Here is a 13,902-nt window from a genome sequence, read left to right as displayed (position 1 = left end):
TGTTGTTTTGTTGTTAATTCCAACATGTAAACTACACCTGTGTATGATCAGAGGGAATCACAGGCCCCAATTCTATCTGCACTGAGAAAAAAATTGAGTAGATGGAACTTGACAAAAGGAAAACTTTTGCCATTATATGAAGGCTACATCCCAAACTCATGCTAAAGCAGAACTGGGACAAATTAAGCAGGCCTAGTTATTTGTCTTCAGCACACTTATGTACTATAACCATCCCTTCACTTCCTTAGTTTTTTAACTCCTCTTTTTAAAAAGTTGTTTGAATGGTTTTATTTTTAATAGTCCAAGGTGAGTGAGACAGATAAATAAGATTACAAACCTACACAGACTTATCTAAATATAAGTTCTGTTTGAATTTACATTTTACTTGTTTGATGCCAGGAAGTAGGAACCTGATTGATGTAGTTTTGAAGAAGCACTGATTGTAAATATAGGGCGTCACTCCCAAAATGTACAGTATATGCCTGTAGCATCTTATAATTTGGGGGGAGGGGTGGGATTGCAGTTTTTGGGAGTAAAAATGTAAACACTTCTACAGGACTAAAGATTCCAAATGTAGAGAAATGTCACAGAATTGCAAGATAAACTTTAAATGAAGCCTACAACTCTGTGCTTTGATGTACAAGCAGTTCATTCCCAGGCAGGAACTATTTGAACACCTTATGTAAAATTGGAATTTTGATTGGAATTTCTCATTCTGATTAAGTCTTCATGTATTTACTTAGCTCTCAAACAACCACAAATAACTAGTATTAGTTGTTAAAAGTTGTGTATATTTTGAGGGACCCCATATACGCTTCCGAGCTCTAGAAGTTAGCCTGCCCTGGGTTGGGATGATAGAACAATAAGAGTCACTTTATTCTTGTTGTCACTTGAAGGATGAGGCACGAATACAGAAAGTAACAAAGCGCATGCACACCTTGGAGGAGGTAAACAACAATGTGAAACTGTTGAATGAGATGTTGGTTCACTACAGCAAAGAAGATTCCTCGGAGGCTGATAAAGAACTTATGAAGGTGGGCATGAGTTTTGTACTATTTGTTATGATCTGACTGTTTTAACTTTTGACTCTTCCAACCTTGGAAGCAAAGACATTAAATATACCAGTTTTCCATGCAAAAATAGCTCTCTCCACCATCCACTGCATAATACATCAGGAAATTATAATGTATCCAGTTTATTTTCTATGAATGAGTAAAATGAAGGATTTTCTGACCATAAGGGATGTTCAACAGTGGATCTCTCTGCCTCAGAGTGTGGTGGAGGCTTCTTCTCTGGAGGCTTTTAAACAGAGGCTGGAAGTGCTTTGATTCTGCTTTTCCTGCATGGCAGGGAGTTGGACTGCATAGTCCATGTGGTCTCTTCCAACTCTTATGATTCTATGAAGCAAAAGCATAAAGGACAACATAAATCTTTTGGCTTATTATTTTCTCTTGTCTTTTATCCCTTCAGGAGCTCTATGACAGATGTGAAACCAAGAGGCGGACTTTATTTAAACTGGCCAGTGAGACGGAGGATAACGACAGCAGCCTCGGTAAACAGAAACTTGTTCTTTGCAGCGCCAGAAGTGGTTCTAGCCATGCTGGTTTTAATGGCAGTAGCAATGGTCAAGGCCACGTGTTCAGGGTCATTAAGAATCTCAAAAGACAAGGAGCAGAATTGTTGATAAGTGGGTTTGCATTAAGAAATCAGAAGTCTATATTTATGCTGTCTTCTTGCACATTCTGAAATCCGGGTGAAATATGATAAAATGAATTATATTCCCCCTAGGTTTCTATGTCCTCCCAAAATGAAATCCATATTCCATAGTCATCTGAGTACTTAACAATATGCTAGTCATGTCTAAGGATTCAGTAACCACAGCACAACATTGCTAAGGAGATGTATCCTTGCTTATCATTTGTTGCTCATTGGGTTCTGTGGACATTTTGACATACTGTAGAGTCTCACTTATCCAACCTTCGTTTATCCAACGTTCTGGATTACCCAATGCAGTCTGCCTCCTGCCTGGATCCATAGCTGTTTTTCTAGGCAGCAAGGACTAATTTCTGACAGTTGTTACTGTAAATTCATTTTATACAATTCGTATCTTTATTTATAGTCAATTTGTTAGTAGCCAATCTTTTGTAGTCAATGTTTTCATTGCGATGTTTTGGTGCTAAATTCGTAAATACAGTAATTACTACATAACCATGCCATGTATTGAACTGCTTTTTCGGTCAGTATGTTGTAAAACATGATGTTTTGGTGCTTAATTTGTAAAATTATAACGTAATTTGACATTTAATACGTTTTTCCTTAATCCCGCCTTATTATCCAACATTTTCGCTTATCCAACGTTCTGGCTGCCCGTTTATGTTGGATAAATGAAACTCTACTGTACCTTTAGTTAAAGAATAGATTCGTAACACTTAAGTATTGCTAGAGAAATTGTGGTCTTCCAGATGTTGCCAATGACAGTGGTTGAATCAAATAATTTTATCATGGTCTTACATGAAGGAGACATGACTGAAAGTGGAGTTGTTTACATTTGTAGTGTGATCTTTTGTTTCTTACAGGAGAAATCCTACAAGCCAGTGACAACTTATCACGGGTAATAAATTCCTATAAAAGAATTATTGAGGGTCAAGTAATCAATGGTGAAGTGGATATTTCTGTCCTGCCTACAACCGACAGTGAGTCACATTTTCCACCAGCATCTGGTCCCCTGTGTTAAAAATCATGTGTCCAGCTTTTACGCGATTTGAAAACTTTATGCCATTTGTAATAGATAGAGTACTTATACTTGTTTTAACTAAAATGGCTTGATAGGCTTGGTTTGCCATTCTTCTTGAAAGAATGGATTCTTCCTGTATATATTACTTCTCAGCCCTGTTCTAGTCAGGCAATGAGATGTAGTCAGAATATACCATAGTGAATATACCAACAAATTAAGCTGTTGGCTGTAGAATAACTTTAAATCACATTGCATAAAGCCTCCAAGATGGTAGATATGTCTGTATGATACATGAGGCCAGAAGTAGCTTGTGTATTTTGCCCTCTTTGATGACAGTTTAATGGCAAAAGATGTACATCAGAGTATTTCAGCACTAGTCTTTCATATCACACATTTTTCCCTTTGCCAATGTGCTTGGAAAACATGAGATGTCATGAAAGTTATTTTTTGAGAGTTTACTTTTTTTAAATAAAAAGGCACTGTGTTGCTCTGCTTTGTGTATTTACTCAGTTGTGAAGTGTGTTGGCACATGTGTGCATGTGGCAAAGAATTATAATGAGTTTAGTTTCCCCAGTGTAGGAATCAAGAGAGTATTTTCTTGTCTGGAAGATAAGCATGCTCCTGCTTTCTTTGCTGAAGAAATCTGCTTTTCCATGCTTTCAACAAAAAGCTCTGCTTGTCTTTCTCAAGAGCTGTCTGATGTGAATGCGTCCAGCATGATATCATCTTTCTCTCTTTCGTTCACTCGTTTCTTTCTTCCCATCCTGTGTTATGTCAATTTTTAGTTGTTAAGTCACTGAGGACCACAGACAAACAATATTTATATCAAATACAGTACATGGTTTTGTGAAAAATACATATTAGTAATTATATGCCTTTCCATAGTGCAGTTGTTCCTTAAACTAGAATCAAAAGACTTGCCTATACCTGGACATTGCTTAATGGTGGAACTTCTTAAAAATTAAGTTAAGGTGGCCCTTTTTCAGAGTCATAGCTTGCTGGAAAGAGACACTGGTGTGTGTTCTCACAGAAATGTGAAAAACTAGGATTGATATTTAGATCTCTTTCTAACAGACTAGCACCCTAAAAACTGGAGAATGTGTGCTCTACTTGGCAGCAAAACAACAATTTATTTTTCACATTTAGATGTTTAGAACCATTACCCCTCTTCCTGGTTAGAACCCTGAAACTCTGCTCTGGTTTCCTGCATCTCTTGTCGTCTTTCTTGTCTCCTTGCAGGTAGTGATACGACCAATAACATCAGTACACTTATTGACTTGGTGGGTTTGGACATTTCTAGTACTCCACCTCCACCGCCGCCACCAATGCCTCCTGCCACCCTGACGCCAGCACCAGCCCTAACACCAGCTCCGGCCTCCTCAGATATCCCCATCCTCCCACCCCCTCCCCAGACAGTGGGTCATTCCCGGAGTCGTTCATCCAGCCAGGCTGAAGCCACTGCTGCTCAGTTGGCCAGTGCAGCCCATTCCCTCTCCTTACTTGATGAGGAACTGCTGTGTTTAGGTAAGGCAGGAGCAATTTGGAGGTGCTTAATGTGGACGTAATTGATAGGATCGATTGCTGTGGTTTCTGATGTGCAGAAACTCTCCATTACTGCTCTGTTCCCCAGACCAAAAATCAAAAGTCTCTGTGAGTTTACTGGACTGGATCATTGTTGACATTGATAGAAAGTAGTTTTTGCACCCTTACTGGATGGGATAATACGAAGGAAAGATGAAATGTTGTTAGCTCAAGAACCATGTCTTTTGAATGTGAAAGAATTCCCAACCATAGCCGATTAGCTAGTAACGTTGTATTTGTTTTTAAAACTTTTCTCTTGTAGCTTATCATAGCATTTTTTTAAACTGGGCTGGGTCTGATAAAACAATATTTGGGAAACAGTATCTCCAGCAGGTAGCATTACGTTTGGTTGTTGCACAATGAATGTCATCTAAATAATAAGTCTGCCTGCATTTGGGGAGCAGGAAAAACACATATGAATTGGCCCAATATGTGCCTTCTTTCAAGTTTCCAAAAGATTGTAGTATTAAATGTGCAGCAACTTAAGTTGGGGAGGGCAGGGTAGTTTACATTATTTCCGACAGAAAGATTTCTTAGGAACAAACTTGAAAGGAGTGATTTGCCCAAGATCACTCAAGGTGAAGCATTCGTGGTTCAGTGTGAATTTTTAGTCAGCTTCTTGCAGCTTCAGCACAAATGTTGAAGGATGTCTTTCATATGCTCAACTGTGGGCTTACCCCTGCTAAAATGTTTTGTACTTCTCTTCTTTCAATTCTATAATATTATCTCTTGTACTTAGGCTTAAATGACCCACCTCCCATTGTAGCAAAAGAAGTAACGGAAAGCAGCCAATGGAGCTTGTTCCAGGTATATTGTTCTTGTAGGGCTGATTTTGTAACGAAAATACTACCCTTCAGGGAGGTTTTTGGACCTGGGGGTGCCTCATTTACATGGGATTTTGTGAGGTGAACTTTGTTTCCATAGTCTGGTTTAAACTGTTATGACAAATGAAAGGATAAAGACCAGCCTTCTTTTCTCACTTGATACAGATCAGCTTAATCCTCTGGGTATTATATCTGAAATGTAAGGGAAAATAGCTGGCCTGGAATAGGGTTCTTCATTTTAGGATCAGCCCTTTTGATTTCTCATTTTTCTAGAGTAGTCCTGATCTCATATAGTGCTATTGTTGTTATTCTCCATCAATTTGGCTCTGACCTATGGAGTCTCCACAATTAAGAGACCTCCAAGAAACCACATTTATTAACAGCCCAATTCAGATCTTATAAACTCAGAGCTGTTGCCTTCCTTGAATTAATTATCTGTCTGTAATACAAGCTTCCGTCTTTCCTACTGCATTCCACTTTACCAAACATTGCTGTTTTCCCCCAACAAGTCATATTGTACATGAAAGTACAATAGCCTCAGTCTGTTTATTTATTATGCAATGTATAAACATACAATATAAAATTTAAAACAAGTTAAAACCATAAATATTAGTAAATTCTGTGAAACACTAATTAAAACCCCAATAAAATACATTAAAAATCACCCTGATAATACTTAACAAAGTGTTAAAGTGCAATTTGCTCTTGGGGCTATTTATTGATGTCTTTCATGGTCCAGGAAATCTGCTGAACCCTTCTCTAGTTGCACAGTGTCATAGAGAAACATACTGGGTTAAAAATTAAATACTTCTTACTGTTAAAGACTAGCATTTCATTTTTTTCCTCTTGTTTCAGAATGAGCCTGTAGATCTGGACTTCTTGAACCCACAACCAGTTTCTGTTGCCTGCAACTCTGCCGCAAACCCTCTTCATCTTTCTTCATCGCAACCCATGTGTGCAACTTCAGCACCCCTTGCTTCCACATTCACAGCTCCTCCGCCTGTTGCCAGTGTTCCTGCCCCAACCTCAGCCCCTTTCATGTTCTCAGCTGGATTGCCCATGGGCCCTTCTAATACGGTGCCAGCTACCCCTGGGTACCTTGGTTCTGCTTTGGGAAGCAATGGTCTGCACAAAATAGACCCCTTAGGACATCTTCTGGATGAAAGCAAAGGGTAAGGGGCTTTGCTTGCTTTCTCTGCTTGTTGACTGTGGCTGCTATATATCCCCCCCCCTTTTTTTGTCTCTCATGATAAAAACAGAAAATGAAAGAGTTTCCATAATATTGTGTAGCGTTGAAGCTTATGGACTCTTTTATTAAAATGTTAAGCCATTTCAGCGGGTGATAGTAAAGGTAAAGGTTTTCCTCTGACATTAAGTCTAGTTGTGGCCGACTCGGGGTTGGTGCTCATCTTCATTTCTAAGCTGAAGAGCCGGCATTGTTCGTAGACGCCTCCAAGGTCATGTAGCCAGCATGACTGCATGAAGCGCCATTACCTTCCCACTGGAGCTGTACTTACATTTGCTTGTTTTCAAACTGCTAGGTTGGCAGAAGCTGGGGTTGATAGCAGGAGTTCACCTGCTCCCTGAATTCGAACCACCGACCTTTTGGTTAGCAAGTTCAGCAGCTCAGCGGTTTAATCCGCTGTGCCACCGGGGGCTCTCAGAGAGTGATACTAGACTTTTTAAAAGTTTTATTCTTGAAACGAAGGAGTGGCTCTGGGCATGATTTCTAGACCACCCTCCAAGATAAAATATTGAAAAAGAAAAATATTTGACAAGGGTGCAGAAACAAGGAGGCCGTAATTGTTTGAGTGCTGGACTTGGACTCAGATCTCCACTCAGCTGTGGAACACACTGGGTGACCTTGGGCAAGTCACACTCTCTCAATCCCAGATTGAGACAATGTCAAACCCACTCTGGGCAATTTTTTGTCAAATAAATCTTGTCATAGTGTTACCTTGGGTTGCATAAGGTTTGGAACTACTTGAAGGCTCACAATAACAACAAATACAATAGACATAAAAACGATTTGACATCAGATATTAGCTTTAAATGTTAAAATGCCTGGGCAAATTTTGATTTGGGTATGAGGCTAAGTTTGCTTTCTTTCTTTTGTTCTCCATCCTATTGTAGGACTTCTGTTCATGGCAATATAGGAACCTCTGTGTTCCATACAGGAGTTGTGTTGCCAGCTGCCACATCTGCACCTTTGGGAACTGCAGCAGGGTTGCCAGGCATTGCCCCAGGGGCCCCTGCAATTGCACATCCCAGCAGCTGTACCCCTGGGACAGGAAGCCCCCTCTTCCAGCCAGCGTTATTCCAGCAGCAAGGAAGTCCTCTGAAAGGATCTGAGATCTCTTTGGCCAATGTCCACGTTCCTCTAGAATCCATCAAACCTAGTAGGCATTACCAATCTTTTTCATTTTCATACGTTTCCATTTGTTGCCTCTTTTTAATAGGAGATTGCAGAACAAATTTTACTCTTTACTCAAGTTGCTATTCTGAAGCAAGGCTTGTGATTGTCATAGATGTGAGAAACTTCCTGTCAACATTTCCCCTTTTACTGAAAAAGAGGCTCTGTAGTTGAAGGAGGAGGTGTCCATGTTGTTGTCCAGCATATGTTTGATAGTGGGACCAAACAATGCTTCTCCTTTGTGCTTATCAGTTTTCTGTCACTTCATGCATGAAAAATGGGTATTAACTTTTGTCTTTGTGTGCCCATGTAAATATAGCTTATGTTACTTCATGCAGTGTTTCCACTGAAAGTTTCTTCTGTCAATTTTTACCTTGCAAAACATTGGCATTGTATCATTAGGAAAAAATGGAAGTTGAGAAAAATTATTCAGTTCCCTTACTGTGAGATTCAAATTGCAGTGCAGTATTCTGGATTCTCTGCTCATCAATGGGATCCTTGCAAAGATCACATCTAGGGAGGCTGTACAATTATTTTCTCATGTGAAAGTATTGGCATCTGAAGTTTATTTTTTTTCTCTTTTGGGATCTTACTCTACCGACAATAGAAATACATGTAAACTAAAGGGACAGTCTCCCCAATCCACTTTTCTGTGGCCATCTCTTAAATCTGCTGATGTTCAGCAGAATTGACTCAGAATTAAAGATGGGAGATTATTATTATATACAGCAGCCAGAATCATCTATGCCCAGAGATGGAAATAACCAGATATACCAACACAAGAAGATTGGCTGATGAAAATATGTGAAGTAGTAGAGATGGACAAAATGACAGTGTTGATTAAGAAGGAATCCTTGATTAAATTCAAGAACGACTGGGATATATTTCGTACTTTTTCATAATTTTTATTAGTCATTTACTAAGAAAGTGAGTGATGTGGGGACAAGGGAAAGAAAAAGAAGAATTTGTGGATAATAGATTAATTATTGATTAGTTGCATCTTTACAGATGTCTAGTATGTTGCAAGGAGAAAACAAAGAGGGTGAAGGTTGAGGAATGAGGGGTTCTTTTACGATATTATTGTTACAAAATGTCTTCTCTATTTCTTTAGCACATATTACACAATACTTTTAGGCAGCAAAGATGGAGACAATTGTCAATTTTTGGTTTTCTGATATAGAAAAGTGTTCTTAAAAGTAGGAAGTAGAAATAAAGCGTAACTTAAACGGAATAACAATTAAGTTACAACAGGCAATGAATGGGAGGCTTGAAGGTTGGTTTAGTAGGTGTTTGTTTAGATTTTGAATAGGTTGTGTGTTGCAGATAAAGGTGTATTAGTTTGTATACGATGAAAAAATTGTAGTTTTAATTTCATTTTGTGTTGTTGTATTTTACAAGTATGTGCTTTCTTTGTTACACAAAAAAAGAATTAATGGCCAGACACTTCCTCAATGAAAGAGCCTACATTCCTGGTGTAAGCCTCTGTTCTGCCATGACTTCAGATGCGTTTTGTTTTTCCTTCTTGCAGGCAGTGCTCTTCCTGTGACTGCCTATGACAAAGATGGCTTGCGAATCTTGCTTCATTTTGCCAAGGAATGTCCACCTGGGAGACCTGATGTGTTGGTCGTAGTGGTATCCATGTTAAACACTGCTCCTCTGCCTATCAAGAACATTGTATTACAAGCTGCAGTGCCAAAGGTAGGGATATGAAGGTGTAAATTCCCATGCACCATAATTGGATGGTTGGTGGGGAGTAAACAAACTTGCAGAGTTGGAGGACTGAACCAAATTAAGTGAATTGCTCCCCAGGAAGGTGTCAGAAACCTTTCCTGGAGGATCATTACAACCTTATAGGCTTGAACTCATAAGGAACTTCGGGTTGAATTAATTTTCAGTGATGCAACAGTGATGCCCTATGTTTTTATTCAAGAAGCCCAGTTAGTATTATTGCCATGGCCCAGTGGAAAGACAAAATGTTTCTTATGTTTTGGTCATTGCTTAGTACTATGTCTCATTCCTCAAGATACAGCTATCCCAAGGCTGAGCTAGTCCATATACAAGACAGAAGGACCATAGTTGTGTGTGCTTCCATGCAAGGGAAGTCAGGCTGGCTCCATATTTTTTGAAGGATTACTTGGGGTTTTTTTAATTTGTATTTTGTGCAAACCTTGCTACTTTCCTAAGACTTCCTTCTTTGTCGTTTACCTGCAGTCCATGAAGGTGAAATTGCAGCCACCTTCAGGGACAGAGCTAGCACCATTCAATCCCATCCAGCCCCCAGCTGCTATCACCCAGGTCATGCTGCTGGCAAATCCTCGAAAGGTAAGACTGCTTATGTTTGGTTTGGTTGGCCCATGTCTCAGAGGATTATTACATCTATTACACGTCTGCAGACTGGACCATGAGCTCAAATGTTCGACCTCTGCTCTCCCTTGTTTTGAGATGGAATGAATGCACAGTACAGCCCCCCTTGCCTGGGTTTTTGTGTTACAAGACAATATATCAGATATCAAGTGCAGTTGACCCACAATGATCAGTACTACTTCCTGTCTTCTTGTAAGCTTCTGGAAGCATCTGCTGGTTCCCAGTGGTGGTGACATAGAGGCTTAAAAGCACTAGAGCTAGAGTAGAACCACTGACTCGTGTTGGTTTATGAGTCAACACATAGGTAAATGTCAATGTTTCAGTAGATTTATTCAAGACTAACAAATTCTGTTCATTTTTTGGTATCGTACAAGTTTGAAGTCCCTATTCATGGAAGAGTAGAAGAAAATGCCATTTGTGTGATACTTCTGAGTTTTCCTTCAGGTTGTCGGCAAGAGAGTGCATTCTTTAGTTTGAGACCAGAGCTATGCTGCTATATGCACCTCCAAATCCAATGTAGTGTCAGGAAATTTGTAATTCTGTCATGTACTATACTGCCTGGTATTTTTTCTACGCATTCTCTTGTTAAATGTAATGGTGGTTGCTTTTCTTCTGCATTCGCCCTTCCTTTTCTGCTAAACTTCAAACTACTCCATCTGCATCCTTCTAGATGTATTGCTCTTTGGGAGAACTCACACCAGGAAGCCACTGGTCTCTCCAAGAGCCAGCTGCCATCTTTGGGCAGGTAGCACTCAAGCAGCGTGCTATTTACAGTTGGTCGATGAATAATCAAATGGAGCACTTGAACATGCAGAGCACCCATATGATAGTAGAATTTCATTTGTTTGATGGCAGCTTTAACAAATATTAATTAAAGGGTGCTCTGATTGGATGAATGCTTACTTCACTGTTCATCCTCCCATTCAGTTAATGATGTGGTATCTCCACTGCATTCATTTATTTATACTCCACACCTCTTCTTCCACTGAAAACAAAACTACAAAGTATCTAACATTATTGGTCATAATCTGAATTATTTTTTATGTTTTTAATCATTGTAAGTGGCGCAGCAAGTTAAATCGCTGAGCTGCTGAATTTGCTGACTGAAAGGTCAGCGGTTCGAATCTGGGGAGCGGGGTGAGCTCCCACTGTTAGCCCAGCTTCTTCCAACCTAGCAGTTTAAAAACATGCAAATGTGAGTAGATCAATAGGTACTGCTCCGGCGGGAAGGTGGGAATGCAGTCATGCCCTTGGCCACATGACCTTGGAGGTGTCTATGGACAACCCCGGCTCTTCAGCTTAGAAATGGAGATGAGCACCAACCTCGAGTCAGACACAACTAGACTTAATGTCAGGGGAAAACCTTTACATTTACCTAAGTTACTCATGAGGCATGTTTAGGCTGAACAAGGGGGTAAAAATCAATCACCTTAATATATTTTTCCAATAACGTGATGCTTTGTTTGCAAATAAATTATTGCACCTTATATCTTAGTCTTTGTCCCCACGTGTTACTCAGAATGGTTGTGTCTAGCATCACATTGGCTCATCCATTATTCTCCGCCTCTTCCTCTTCCTATTGTTCTGTGGTTGACTTCTGTACTATGCTCCTCTTCTTCTTTTTCATTGCAGGAGAAAATGAGGCTGAGATACCGACTGACTTTTGCACTGGGAGACCAGCACAACACAGAAGCTGGGGAAGTAGATCAGTTTCCCCCCATTGAACAGTGGGGCAACCTATGACCAAAAGGCACCCAGAAGAGACTGGAAGGAATGTGAAGTGGAAAGGGCAGATGCGGTATCCATTAGTGATATTTAGCTTTGTTTACATGTCCCGTCTGCTCCACTTGTAGCTTTAGTCCAGAATGTTCCCTGCACTCTGGGATGAAGTTGTCCGGGGCATGAACGCCAAGCATGACCCTGTATGGGGGAGTCAGGAACAGGGGCCTGACTCGCTTCTCTACCTTGGCCAATCTGGTTCAACCTTTCACTTTGATAAAACTTGAAATACGATACTTCTGGAGAGCTCTGTATGCAGAAGGGCAGTTTACTGGTCACTCTGTTGGTCCAAAGCCTATAAAGGGCTATGATGCCGTCCTAAGTTCCTTTGGGGCAGAGCCCTAGTAGATGCTCCTATGCTCCATTTTTAACCTCTTTGGTACAAGAATTCAGAGCATCTGTAGGCTTCCTGAGCAATAACACAGGCTCCAAAAGAGGAAGATTCTGCCATGATCTGACCATTTTCTTTTTTAGGCAACATCTCTCCTAAAAGCCAGCACAGTCCCTAAAGGTGAATAATAGTTGTTTATTTACACTTTCTGACAGGTAAATATTAAGGCAAACTTCTCAAGCTGTTGCTGCCTTTAGGATTTTTTTCCTTTTTACTTCAAACTGGATCAGCAAAGTGCTTTCCAGGCAGCTGCTCAGTTTTGTATGCACACAACTCTATGGCAGCTCTTCTGCATTCAATAGTTGCATTCTGTTGTGAGCTAAAACAGGGGTCACGATGACAGTTTATGAATTCCTGATGTGTGGAGCATAGAGAGAAATTAATAGTGAGAAAGGGGCATCCATTCTGATATAACTGTTAATCAGGATCAGAGGTGGGAACTAGTGTAGTTGGGATGTTGATTCTTTTTCTAAAGACAGTATTATTACTTGAGAAAATAAAATGTACATAGAACTTTAGGAAAGTGTCAGGTCTGCAGATAAGGGAAAACAGAAGCCATGACAATGCATGTGCTCAGTTAATTATTCTGTTTTATTCATTCCAAATGTTAAGTGGCTAAGTGCAATTGTCTTCAGGAGAGATCCCTGTATTGAGACAAACTGACCTTTCTGAATATTAGAGGTATTCATGATTAGGCACATCAGCCCTAAAGTGGGTATCTCTAGTTTGGGCCAAGTAGTTGCTTCTTCCTATTTATCAAAATTTGTTTCTCAGTCTAAATATTTAAAAAAACACACCAGGAAGATTTCCAGTATGAAATGTATGTTCTTGTTCTGAGCCAATCAATTTACTTGGTTATGACGAGAAAGTCCTGTGGAACCTAAGTAGGTTATGAATTGTTAGATGAGTAGATTCCTAACACTCCTTGCTTGCACTATATAACTGAAAGCGGGATTTTTGCTGAAGCTCAGTAAATGGTATTGAAAAGGTGCTACAATCAGCAGCGCTCCAGTTATTTCTGGATCTTTTACTTTACACAGAAGTAATTGAAAATCATGAGGGCAGCCAGATATGTTCACTGGTTTGCTCCCTCACTGGGATTGAGATTGTATTGTTTCAAGGTAAGCTGTTAGGGATGTTTAGGAAGGATCCGCTTGTGTCTATTAGTTGCGAGGGGAGCACTGTTGGGGACTAAGGGATGCTGGATGAGTTTTTTTGTCTCTTGATCTAGTCCTTGCTAGCATTTTAATCTCTCTGTCAGGTTTTTGCTTAGGCTGCTGAAGTCTGCCTCAGTGCCATTGCCTATTTGTAGAGAGTAAATTTCACTGCTAGAGCTAGCAAGTTGTTCTGTTACAGAGAAAACCATGAAAAGGCACAAGTGCTTTGACATAATGGCTTTCTCAACGTCAGCAGTGCTGTCATGCCATACTGTATAATCCAGAAGTCCCCATAGTCTCACTGTGTGGAAATGTACTGTTAAAAGCTTCAGAAATTATTTATGAATGTTACTTGTTCATAGGCTGAAGTTGCAGCTTCTTACCAAACACTGAAGACTGTAAATATGTCTCGGAAGCATTTGTTTTTCTGCACGTTCAATAAAGCTGCTTTCTTTACTCCGCTTCAGCTGCCTTGCTGCCACTTCATCCTGGAGTGTGTTTTGTTTTTAGATTGTCTGCTTCTCATGAATAGTTTTGGGAGACAAAGTCTTGATGGGTAAGTGCTCCATAAGCAATGGAGATAACAAGTTAAGAGGGGAACTTACATGATACATTACTACTTTTAAAGCCCAGTTCTATAGCAGCTTGCAAATTGAATG

General features: G+C 40.0%; 1 protein-coding gene across 1 annotated transcript in view; it reads left to right on the top strand.

Moving 5' to 3' along the window:
- The window catches only part of gga3 (golgi associated, gamma adaptin ear containing, ARF binding protein 3), a 42,318-nt gene extending 28,614 nt beyond the window's left edge, over nucleotides 1–13,704 (top strand). The window contains exons 8-17 of the mRNA XM_003217262.4: nucleotides 897–1,034; nucleotides 1,471–1,552; nucleotides 2,577–2,693; nucleotides 3,974–4,258; nucleotides 5,055–5,122; nucleotides 5,995–6,311; nucleotides 7,273–7,538; nucleotides 9,081–9,250; nucleotides 9,764–9,874; nucleotides 11,549–13,704. Of these exons, the coding sequence (XP_003217310.1) occupies nucleotides 897–1,034; nucleotides 1,471–1,552; nucleotides 2,577–2,693; nucleotides 3,974–4,258; nucleotides 5,055–5,122; nucleotides 5,995–6,311; nucleotides 7,273–7,538; nucleotides 9,081–9,250; nucleotides 9,764–9,874; nucleotides 11,549–11,659 (1,665 nt within the window). The 3' untranslated portion in view covers nucleotides 11,660–13,704. The remainder of the gene's footprint in view (nucleotides 1–896; nucleotides 1,035–1,470; nucleotides 1,553–2,576; nucleotides 2,694–3,973; nucleotides 4,259–5,054; nucleotides 5,123–5,994; nucleotides 6,312–7,272; nucleotides 7,539–9,080; nucleotides 9,251–9,763; nucleotides 9,875–11,548) is intronic.
- Nucleotides 13,705–13,902: the final 198 nt, after the last annotated feature.

This window comes from Anolis carolinensis, chromosome 2, assembly GCF_035594765.1.
Source record: "Anolis carolinensis isolate JA03-04 chromosome 2, rAnoCar3.1.pri, whole genome shotgun sequence".
In the NCBI taxonomy this organism is placed as follows: Eukaryota; Metazoa; Chordata; class Lepidosauria; order Squamata; family Dactyloidae; genus Anolis; species Anolis carolinensis.
This window is presented reverse-complemented; position numbering and strand designations above follow the sequence as displayed.